Source organism: Carcharodon carcharias, chromosome 16 (genome assembly GCF_017639515.1).
Source record: "Carcharodon carcharias isolate sCarCar2 chromosome 16, sCarCar2.pri, whole genome shotgun sequence".
Taxonomy (NCBI): domain Eukaryota; kingdom Metazoa; phylum Chordata; class Chondrichthyes; order Lamniformes; family Lamnidae; genus Carcharodon; species Carcharodon carcharias.
In genome coordinates, this window is record NC_054482.1 from 49,972,876 (window position 1) to 49,984,302 (window position 11,427).

Consider the following 11,427-nt stretch of genomic DNA (forward strand, 5'->3'; position numbering starts at 1 on the left):
TTATTCTGGTTGGTCCCACTGTCGCCATCAAAAGGAGGCCATTTCAATGAGAAAGGTTTAAAGTTAGTCAGGGAGTGAAGAGCTCTCTAGTGGATATAAATCACTGGAGGGCTAATTATTGGATGAGGGTTATGGAATTTTGTCAGAGTTGTCGTTCTCTAAATCCAACAAGGACAGCAGTAATGCTGCCATAATCCTTCACTTCAGTCATCAGTGTCATGCTGCTGGTAGGTACCCTCTGCAAACAAGAAACTCAAATGATCAGAACAGTGAGAATAGCAGGGCCAATGGGAATTCCAAGGATTCAGAGAGATAAGAAATGACTTCTGTTTATATACCCATGGAGATTAAGAATCCTGTCAAGCAGGAGATTTATATGGGTATTTTCAGTTTTAAGTCTGGGTGAAAACTGGCCTGCCTTATACTTCGTTCACACCATTTGGTAACTGTACTGCTAAATTTGTAATCCACTGTTTCTCTTTTCTTTTCCTTTGTGGTAGTGTCTCATCATATTAGTTTAAAGCCCATAATTTCCAAGGAGTGAAGTGTGTGCATGTATCTTGAAAAACTTTTGTTGCAAGCTTATACCTGCTGTTTTCTTGTGCCAGTTTAAATACTGTGGTGTCAAGGAACATAATGCTTTCCTTGTGTGTTGTGGATTTAAATTTAATGGAGGGGTGATGATTATTGAGGACATTGATGAATTCTTCTAATTCGGCTTCTGAGAGTCAAAATACCCCATAGGTCATCCAAGTATCTGTAGTAACACATAGGGAGCCAGGGACACTTTCATTAACTCTCTTCTCAATCTGCCATGTTAACGTTTGCATAGGCTAGGAAAAATTTCTTACCTCCATAGCTGTGTCTTTGATTTGTAGATCAAATTCATTGTTGAATTCAAAGTCATATTTTGTTAAACATAAGTGTAGTAACTGGATAATAGATTTTGTTAAACCTAAGTGTGGTAACTGGATAATAGATTTTGTTAAAGCTAAGTGTAGTAACTGGATAATAGTTTCATCTGGTCTGTCAGGCTGGGGAAATTTATTAAAGATATTTCGGACTGTCAGTACACCTCTCACTGTTTCTATATTTGTGTACACTTTCAATGTTCATTGTAAAAATTATGACATTGGGGTTACAGCTCATGAGTTAACCACCTCTATAAAGTGGTATGTGTCTTTAAAATAACTAGGATGCTTCTGTGCTAAGGGGTTCCAATCTAGGAGGACAGACAAATACGGAAAGGAGATGGGGTACCATTGTTAATAAAGGAGGAAATCAATGCAATAATGAGGAAAGATATTGGCTCGGAAAATCATGATGTGGAATCTGTTTGGGTGAAGATAAGGAACACCAAAGGGCAAAAAACGTTGGTTGGGGTTGTCTATAGGGCCCCAAACAATAATGGAGATAAGGGAAGTAGGAAATTAGAGATGCATGCAATAAGGGCACAACTGTAATCATGGGTGACTTTAATCTACATATAGATTGGGCAAACCAAACTAACAATAATACTGTGGAGGAGGATTTCCTGTGATGGTTTTTTAGACCAATACATTGAGGAATCAACTAGAGAGCAGGCTATTCTAGACTGGGTATTGTGCAATGAGAAAGGATTAATTAATAATATTGTTGGGCAGGGTGCCTTGGGAAGAGCAACCATAAAATGATAGAATTGTTCATTAGGATAGAGAGTGAAGAAGTTAAATCTGAAACTAGGGTCCTGAATCTAAATAAAGGAAACTACAAGATATGAGGCACGAGTTAGCAACGATGGATTAGGGAACATTACTAAAAGGGTTGACAGTGGATAGGCAATGGCTAATATTTAAGGAACGTATGCATGAATTACAAAAATTATTCATTCCTGTCTGGTGCAAAAATAAAACAGAAACAGTGGCTCAATCATGGGTTGCAAAAGAAATTAGGGATAGTAGTAGATCCATAGAGGAGACATATAAAATTGCCAGAAAACGCAGCAAGTCTGAGGATTGGGAGCAGTTTAGGATTCAGCAAAAGTAGACAAGAAAATTGATCAAGAAGGGGAAAATGGAGTATGAGAGTAAACTAGCAAGGAACATAAAAACTGACTGTAAAAGCTTCTATAAATATGTGAAGAGAAAAGGACTTCAAAATATGCGAAGACAAACATAGGTCCCTTACAGTCAGAAACGGGGGAACTTATAATAGAGAACAAAGAAATGGCAGAAGAATTGAACACACATTTTGGTTCTGTCTTCACAAAAGAGGACACAAGTAATTTCTCAGAAAGGTTAGGGAACCAAGGATCTAGTGAGAGGGAGGAATTGAAGAAAATCAGCATTAGTTTTAAAAAAAATGGTGCTAGAGAAATTAATGGGGTTAAAGGCTGAAAAACCCCCAGGGCCTGATAACCTACATCCCAGAGTAATAAAGGCAGTGGCCGCGGAAATATTGGATGCATTGGTGGTCATCTTCCAAAATTCTACAGGCTCTGGAGCAGTTTCTACAGATTGCAGGGTGGCAAATGTAACCCCACTATTTAAAAAAGGAGGGAGAGAAAAAACAGAGAATTGCAAACCAGTTAGTCTAACATCAATAGTGGGGAAAATGCTAATAAAGATATGGTAACAGAACACTTGGAAAGCAGTAGCGGGATTAGACAAAGTCAGCATGGGTTTATGAAAGGGAAATCATGCTTAACTAATCTACTGAAGTTTTTTGAGGATGTAACTAGTAGAACCGATAAGGGAGAACCATTGGATGTAGTGTATTTGGATTTCAAGAAGGCTTTTGATAAGGTCCCACATAAGAAGCTGGTGGGAAAAATTAAAGCACATGGGATTGGGGGTAATATACTGGCATGGATTGAGAATTGGTTGACAGACCAGAAACAGATAGTGGGAATAAATGGGTCTTTTTCCCCGGTGGCAGGCGGTGACTCGGGGTGTATTGCAGGCATCGGTGCTTGGGCCCCAGCTAGTCATGATATATGTAAGTGACTTGGATGAGGGAACCAAATGCAATATTTCCAAGTTTACTGATGACACAAAACTGGGCAGGGTTGTAAGTTGTGAGGAGGATGCAAGGAGGCTTAAGGGCAATTTAGATACGTTGTATGTGTGGGCAAACACATGGGCGGATGAAGTATAATGTGGATAAACTTGAAGTTATACACTTCAGAGCAAAAAACAGAAAGGCAAAGTATTATTTAAATGGTGATATATTGGAAAATGTGGATGTACAAAGGGATCTGGATGTCCTTGTAGACCAGCCAGTGAAAGTAAATAGGCAAGTGCAGCAAGCAATTAGGAAGGTAAATGGTACGTTGGCCTTCATTGCAAGAGAATTTGAGTTCAGAAGTAGGGATGTCTTACTGCAGTTAAGTATTGGAGTATTGCACACAGTTTTGGTCTCCCTAACTAAGAAAGGATACACTTGCCATGTAGGGAGTGCAGCGAAGGTTCACTAGGCTGATACTGGGGATGGCAGGACTGTCATATGAGGAGAGACTGGTTCGACTGGGCCTGTATTCACTAGCGTTTAGAAGAATGAGGGGGAATCTGATTAAAACGTATAAAATTCAAACAGGGCTAGGCAGATGCAAGGAGGATGTTTCCCCTGGTCGGAGAGTCTAGAACCAGGGGCCACAGACTCAGGATAGGTCATTTAGGACTGAGGTAAAGAAAAATTCTTCACTCAGAGGGTGGTCAACCTGTGGAATTCCCTATGGCAGAAGGCTGTGGAGGCCGGGTCACTGAGTATATTCAAGAAAGAAATAGATAAATTTTTGGATATTAGGGGCATCATAGGGTATGGAGAGAAAGTGGGAATATGGCGTTGAGATAGAGAATCAGCTGTGATCATACTGAATGGCGGAGCAGGACCGAAAGCCTACTCCTGCTCCTTGTATCTACGCGTCTATGTCTCATTAAAGCACAGATGATCATGCAAAAGGAGGTGCATTACCTCGGGAAAACAAAATTCATGGAAACGTAAAGTATATATGAATTAAACCATTTGTTATCTAATGATTAGTTTGGTGCTGCAGAATTAATTTGCGTGTATTTCTCTTGTTGCACAGTTGGAAGTCAGTATCCTGACATGTTTGTCAGCATTCACTAGACAGAGGTATTGAGGAGAAAGAAGTTGAAATTGGCAGAATTAAACCAAAGGATGCTGGAGAGTGCTAATTGCTTGCAATTTTTTTTTTTAAAAGGACCGCAAATGTGAGACTCATTCCCAATAAGTTACCTTGTGCCAAATAGAGAGAATTTTCAATTTTGAAACAAAGTATGGAAAATTTATTTATAATAAATAAAAAACATATTTATAAATTTCAAGTTAAAAGATTTTACATATAGTCCTTGGTATTTGTGCTACCTTATCTTATTTAAAGAAGGAAACCATTAAAAAATGAACACAAATGCAGAAGGTAAGGTTACTATATTATTGTATCACCTAACAGAGTTATGAGAATGAAAAAGGAGCCCCTGAAAACCAAAACATAGCCCCAGAAAATCAAAAAGTAGACCTGGAGAAAATCACAAGGAGAGCCCTCGAAAAATAAATCAATATTTTGACCTCTATTATGCATTCAAATCTCAAGTCTTCACCCTACAACCTTTTTGGCTTGATTGAGTGTGCTGCCATTGAAACAATGCTGACATCTGAAAAATGTTCTCCTTCAGTATCTCTCTTCCCCACTGATATTGTAAATTGCTTACATTATAAGGCACAGAACAACCTGTGGTAAAATAAAACAGAATCACCAAGACATTATTAATATAGTTTCAATGTTTAGTTGGTTTCACAGCTGTCTGTAATGAAGCTGACACATTATGTTAACATTTATTTGGATTTATATAGCACTTCATCACAACAGAACATTGCAAAGTACTTCACATATAATGACTTACCTTTGAAGTTCAGTGATTATTATGTAGCCAAATTTAAGAAGGTAGAGAAGCAGAAGGTGGATTACTATTTTCTGCTAAACTAAATGAAAAGCATTGGCCTGGATGGAGTGGTTATGCTAAGAGTGACCAAGCCTGAAAGTGATGTTTCCTAGCACTAGACCCACACAAGCTGCTGCTCCAGACACAAATTAGCCTCCTACATGGTAAAATCAATAGAGGGCGGAAGTGAAGACCCAAAATGCTGGATTTCCATAAAAATAAATATATGTTCACAAGTTTAATGATAACAGAGAATGATGTATTAACATGAGTTATCCTTTTTGATCATGTCCAAGTCTTCACTAGATTTTCTTGTACACAGAGGTCAATTGGCTTGGTATGTCAACAGTATGATTTGGTTGCATTATCATACTTCAATGCAATTTTTGTTTTAAAGCAACCGTAAAGTTTAGTTTAATTTTGGAGCCAGGGCCTAATCTGACTGCAGACTGGAGCACTTTTCTAGATTTTCTAGAGGAGTTAATCTTGTACCACTTTGATTTGTACTTTCTAGAGTATAAATTCAATGCGATGTCAAACTACAAAAATAGCATAGGGGCTCCCTACACAGTGTCTATTCATTTCAATGTTTGGACAATTGGGAATGCTGACTACACACATTTTTAAAACTCCTCCTTTAAGACACTCCCTAAAATCTACTTTGACCAAACTTTTAGTCATCTGTCCTGATATCTCATCCTTCGGTTCTGTCAATTTTTGTCTGATGCCTGCTTTATCTCACCACCACCTCTCCCTACCCCTCCACTGTCTCTAAATTGTCAGATTACTTTTCCAGCATCCAGTGCTGGAAGAGCAGAAATTTCCTCTAATTTTGGTGCTCATCACAAACTCCGCACCCTCACATTCAACTCCATCCCTCACCTTGACAACTGAGACTGAATCAGACTGTTTGCACCTCAGTGTCACACTTGACCTCATGGGCTTGGGGGGGGGGAGGTCTTTAAACCACATGTCCACACCATCACTAAGATCACCTATTTCCCCCTCCATAACATCATCTGCCTTGACCCTTGCCTCAGCTCTTCTGCTGCTGAAACCCTCACCCCCATTTGCTGTTACCTCAGGCTTGGCCAGCCTCCTACATTGTGCCCTCTGTAAACTTAAAGACATACAAAACTCTGCTGGCCATGTCCTTACCTGCCCAAATCCCAATTACCCATCACTCCTGTGTTTGCTGACCAACACTGGTTCTTGGTTAAGCAACACCTGTATTTTCAAAATTTCTTCCTTGTTTTCAAGTCCCTTCATGGCCTGGTTCCTCCCTATCCCCGCAATCTCCTCCAGCTCTCCAACTGATCTAGCATCAATTGCCATTTGTGAAAGAGTGCCAAGGTGCTCCACAGAAACGTAAAACAAAATATGACACAGATGATCTGAGGGCAGTTGACAAAAAGCTTGTTCGTAGAGGCAGGTTTTAAGGAGTGTCCTAAAGGGAGAAAGTGAGGTAGAAAGGTGGTAAGCTTTAGGAGGGAATTCCAGAACCTAGAGCCAAGGTAAGGGAGTTGAAAGCACAGCCACCACGGGATGCTCAAGAAGTCAGAATTAGAGGTGCACAGATATCCTGGAGAGTTGTAGAGCTGGAGGAGTTGCGGGGATAGGGAGGAGCCAGGCAATGAAGGGATTTGAAAACGAGGAAGAGATTTTGAAAATAAAGGTGTTGCTTAACCAAGAACCAGTGTAGGTCAGCAAACACAGGAGTGATGGGTGATAGGGATTTGGGGCAGGTATGGACATGGCCAGCAGAGTTTTGGATGTCTTTAAGTTTACAGAGGGTACAATACAGAAGGCTGGCCAAGCCTGAGAAAAACAAACACATGGATGAGGGTTTCAGCAGAAGAGCTGAGGCAAGAGTCCAGGCAGATTATGTTACGGAGGGGAAATGGGTGATCTTAGTGATGATGCGGATATGTGGTTTAAAGCCACACCCCCATCCCCAAATTCCCAAAATGTCACATATCCTGCCAACACAGAATGCCCGATCTCAAAAAATTCGCCATGTACCACCTGATAAACAGCCTAATAGCAACCAGCACTGGTTCTAATGACTCAACGAACGCATCTAGTGAGTAACCCCAAATCATCACAGCCAGAAAGGCACACAGGATACAACTGACCTCGCCGAACGAGGGCGAGGTAGAGAATGAAATCGGTCAGCGTTCCTAATCAGCAACGTTACCGAAATTGCCACCATCAACTACGTGGGAATCAGCTTCGCTACGAATGATGCTCCCCCAAAAAGGGGCCGAACAATATTCATTTTCCAGGCCGACTCATACATAATGCCACCAAGACAATGTATCTGGGAGTCACCTTGCGCCAGTGGAAATGTGCCCCATAACGGTGTCAGCATCTCCAAGGAAGCGGGGATTGTGTCCTTTGCACATTTATACAATATGTCTGCCAAACCTGCACCCTAGACAGTAGCTGCAAAGTGGGCAATAACTGCAGAATTCAAAAGGTGCCCTGGTCACAAAGTGCAATAACGGCGGCTGCAGGTTTCCTGGGCCCAGCCCACTCCGTCAGCAAAACAACCGGCAACTCCCTGGCCGCTGCACCAACCTCTTCAGATAGCGAGCATCCTCCGGTTGCATCTTCTCCGGCCCCTCCCGCTCAGTCTGCAAGCAGCTTCTTTGTTTGCTTACTTTCCTCAGCCCTGCAGCCGCCCTCACAACATCTCCCCGGGTTACCAGAGACAAGTGCAGCCGCCCCACAATTCGCAGCGGTGCTGGGGGGCGGGGCCTGAGCCGGTGGGTGGGGCCTGGTGAACAGCAGCGGAAACTCCGCCTACAGCGCCGCCACTAGGCCAAGAACAATAACAAAAACAAACAGAAATACCTGGAAAAACTCAGCAGGTCTGGCAGCATCGGCGGAGTAGAGCACGGTTTACATTTCGAGTCCTCATGATCCTTCAACAGAACTAAATAAAATAGGAAAGGGGTGAAATATAAACTGGTTTAAGGCGGGTGGGGGGGTTTGGGACAAGCAGCCAATGATAGGTGGAGATAACCAAAAGCTGTCACAGACAAAAGAATAACCCCGGGTCAATGTGGCATTGCAAGGAAAGTAGCCCAACAGCCACAAAATCAAAAAGCGCTGCAAAAAAAACTCAGCAAGTCTGGCAGCATCTGTGGAGAGAGAAGTTGTTTCGGGTCCGTATGACTCTTCAGAACTAAAGAGAAGTAGAAACGTGATGGATTTGATGCTGTTTAAGAGACCTTGGAGCAAGATAAGAAGATCAAGAATAGCTGGGAGCTAAGGAGAGATTAACAAAGATGTCATGGACACAAGACAAAAGGAATGTTAATGGTGCTGGTAAAGGCTAAAGAAAGTGCTGATCGTGGCATGAAGGTTAGAGCAGAATGTGTTAATAGCAGAACAAGGGTCAGAGCTCTGTGAAAGCACAATGGAGAAACCCGTAACAGATAGCCCTGTGGGGTATTTGTGGGTGGGGATTTGGGGAAAAAGGATTTCAAAAATGAATTAATAAATAATTAAAATTACAATTTAAGAAAACAATTTGTATTAACTCTGAAGAAGAGTCATATGGACTCAAAGCGTTAACTCTGTTTCTCTCTCCACTGATGCAGCCAGATCTACTGAGTTTTTCCAGCAATTTTTTTCAGATTTCCAACATCTGCAGTATTTTGCTTTCAGCAACAAAAACAACTTGCATTTACCTAGCACCTCTAACATGGCAAAACATCAGGACATTTCAGAGAGGTGCAATCAGAGAAACAATGATGCGCAGCCAAAGAAGGAAATATTAAGTGTGTTACTAAAATCAACACCTATTTCCATCCCTGCCTCAGTGATCTGCCTGAACACTCATCCATGTATTTTGTCACCTTCAGACACAACTATTCCAATGTTCTCCTAGACGGCTTCCCATCTTCCGCCATCCATAAACTTCAGTCAAGCCAAAACTTTGCTGCCTATATGATATTCTGCACCAGGTAACCACTCACCCATGACCCCTGAGCTCACTAACCTGCATGAGTTCCTGGTTGCCAGACACCTCAAATGCTAAATTCTTATCCTCACCTTCAAATCCCTCCAGGACATCACCTATTCTCATTTCTGTAATATACTCCAGTCCTCTAACCATCCAAGATTCTGCTTTCCTCCAACTCAGAAGTCTTGCATATCCGCTACTATTTTTGTCCCACTATTGGTTGCCACATCTTGAAAAGTCAAGGACCCAAGCGCTGGAAATTAAACTGTAAAACCTCTCCCCACTCTATCTCTCTCAATTCCTTTAAGGTCCTTTTTAAAACCTATCTTTTTGACCTAACTTTCAGTCACACTTCCAAATACCACCTTCTTTGTCTAGGTTGCAATATATTTGTCTGATTACACTTTTGGGAAGTGTCCTGGAACATTTTAGTACAGTCAGAAAGGTTGTGGATTCAAGGCCCATTCCAAGACTTGAGCACAATAACCAAGGCTGGCACTCCAGTGCAGCACTGAGAAAGTTCTGCACTCTCAGAGGTGCTGTCTTTCAGATGAGCCATTAAACCAAGGCCCTGACTAATCTACAGTGTTGTAAAAGGTCCAATGGCAGTAATTAGAATAGTAAGGCGATTAACCCCAGTGTCCTGGCCAATATTTATCCCCTATTCAATATCATCAAAAGAGATTATTTGAACATTATCATCTTGCTGTTTGTGGGAGCTGTGCACAGATTGGCTCCTACATTTCCTATAAGACAGCAGTAACTGCACTTTAGAAGTACTTCATTGACTATAAAGCACTTTTGACATCCTCTGGTCATGAAAGGTGTTTTATAAATGCATGCCTTTTTTTAATGCAAATCATTAATAATGTGGTGTATTCTCCACACCTCTGCTCTATTACACTGTTTCCAAACTGTTCCACCCAAGTCCAGTGTGCAGTGCAAGTTCAGTTTGCAGTGTGACAGTTCAAAGTCCAATCTTAAGGTTTTCTTTTGTTACAATCAGGTGAGGAGGGGTCAAATTGCTCCCATTTTTTCCCACTCCTCGTTTGACTGTAGCAGGGTTTTCATGAAAAGGATACACTTGCCTATTTTTTATTCTTCCATTCTAGGCCAGCTTTCACATTGCCCATCAGCGAATGTTTAACTATTCACATGCTATGATCATAAAATACCAATCAGGCAGGTTTTCTTGAGTTCTTGAATTCAACAAAGAAACAGGTTAGCTTTATTTTACTTAACCTGGTCTAAGTAAAGTAATAAAATACACAACAACTTTTGCACACACACGTACTCAAACCCTGTACACAGACAAGTAGAAGGACGGATTAATCAAATTCAAATTCAGGGATATATGATCCATGGGCTGGTATTTTCAGACCCCATTGTGGGCAGGACCCGCCGCGGGCGAGGAGGCACCCCAGCCAGAAGTCCATTGACTTGCGGCAGGACCGGACAATCCCAGCAGTGGGCGGGTGCAGAAGATCCTGCCCATGGAGTTTGGTGACTTTGCTGGCTTCAGGATGAATTTGGTGGTCCTGCTGTTTCCCTCATGAATATAGTTTAAAGCAAAGCTGGCTGATTTGGCTCTCCTCCTGGGGACAACAGTACAAGGTAATTTCTTTCAAGAAGATTCTGTCTGCAGCAAGGGCATTCCTGGATGGTTCCAGTCAGCAAAAAGGGTTCAAAAACTTACAAAGCAGGCAGGAGAGAGGAGGAAGGAGAAAGCCCACTTGGATCTTCTTTTATCAGCGCCTCAGCTTCTTGTCTTCATACTGCAGAAAGCAGAAGCTTAAACAGACAAAGAGTGGATCCATCACATGACCAGCCCCCAATGATTCAAAGATGGTCATTACTAGTATATTCCCCCTTGGAAAGTAATAGGCCCATGTCTGGGAATTCCCCTCTCTCAGCCAGGATCCCATTGTTCAAGTGATTGAGTTTCCACCAGTTGAATGCCTCAGGTGATTACCTTGGATGCTTTGCTAATGGGGACAGGATGTGTGGTTCATTCATATTCCCCTGGTCATTGTCCTTGATGGTCTTTGCAGGCATGGTGTCTCCATCTCAATGGATGGGAATGTGGAAGGCACAGTGGTGTAAATTCGGTAGCCATCTTTGGCTGTGAGCTCAATTTTTAAAAAGCTCAATTCTGGTTTCCATCTGGTGGATTAAAAATAATTATTTGGCATGTTTTTATAACACTTTCCTACTTCTGTTATATATTTTGGAAGTAAATTTCATGAGCTTCTATTTCCATGGCAACACAGGAGAAATGCATTTACTCAAAGAATAATAAAGCTCTGGAATAATTTGCCAGACATGATGGTTGAGACAAAAACACCGTGTAATACACAATGTAATAGGATGTTTTGATTAGAGAGTTAGTAGGCTTGAAAGATCAAAATCCATAAACATCCTTTGCTGGCTCCCATCTTTCCATATTTCTTAGCTTGTCCTCCTTTATCATTATCCCTCTCATGAATTAACCTGTCAATCTGCCATATTCTTTAC

At 41.6% G+C, this 11,427-nt stretch overlaps 1 protein-coding gene across 3 annotated transcripts in view; it reads right to left on the minus strand.

Moving 5' to 3' along the window:
* kifap3a (kinesin-associated protein 3a) overlaps positions 1-7,679 on the minus strand; it is a 230,844-nt gene extending 223,165 nt beyond the window's left edge. For 2 of the 3 annotated variants that reach the window (XM_041208146.1, XM_041208144.1), the window contains exon 1: positions 7,521-7,679. In XM_041208146.1, coding sequence (XP_041064080.1) covers positions 7,521-7,552 — 32 coding nt within the window. In that variant the 5' untranslated portion in view covers positions 7,553-7,679. Of the gene's footprint in view, positions 1-4,606; positions 4,730-7,520 lie in introns of all 3 variants that reach the window. The other variant, XM_041208145.1, reaches the window with a different exon arrangement.
* Between the last annotated feature and the right edge of the window lie 3,748 nt (positions 7,680-11,427).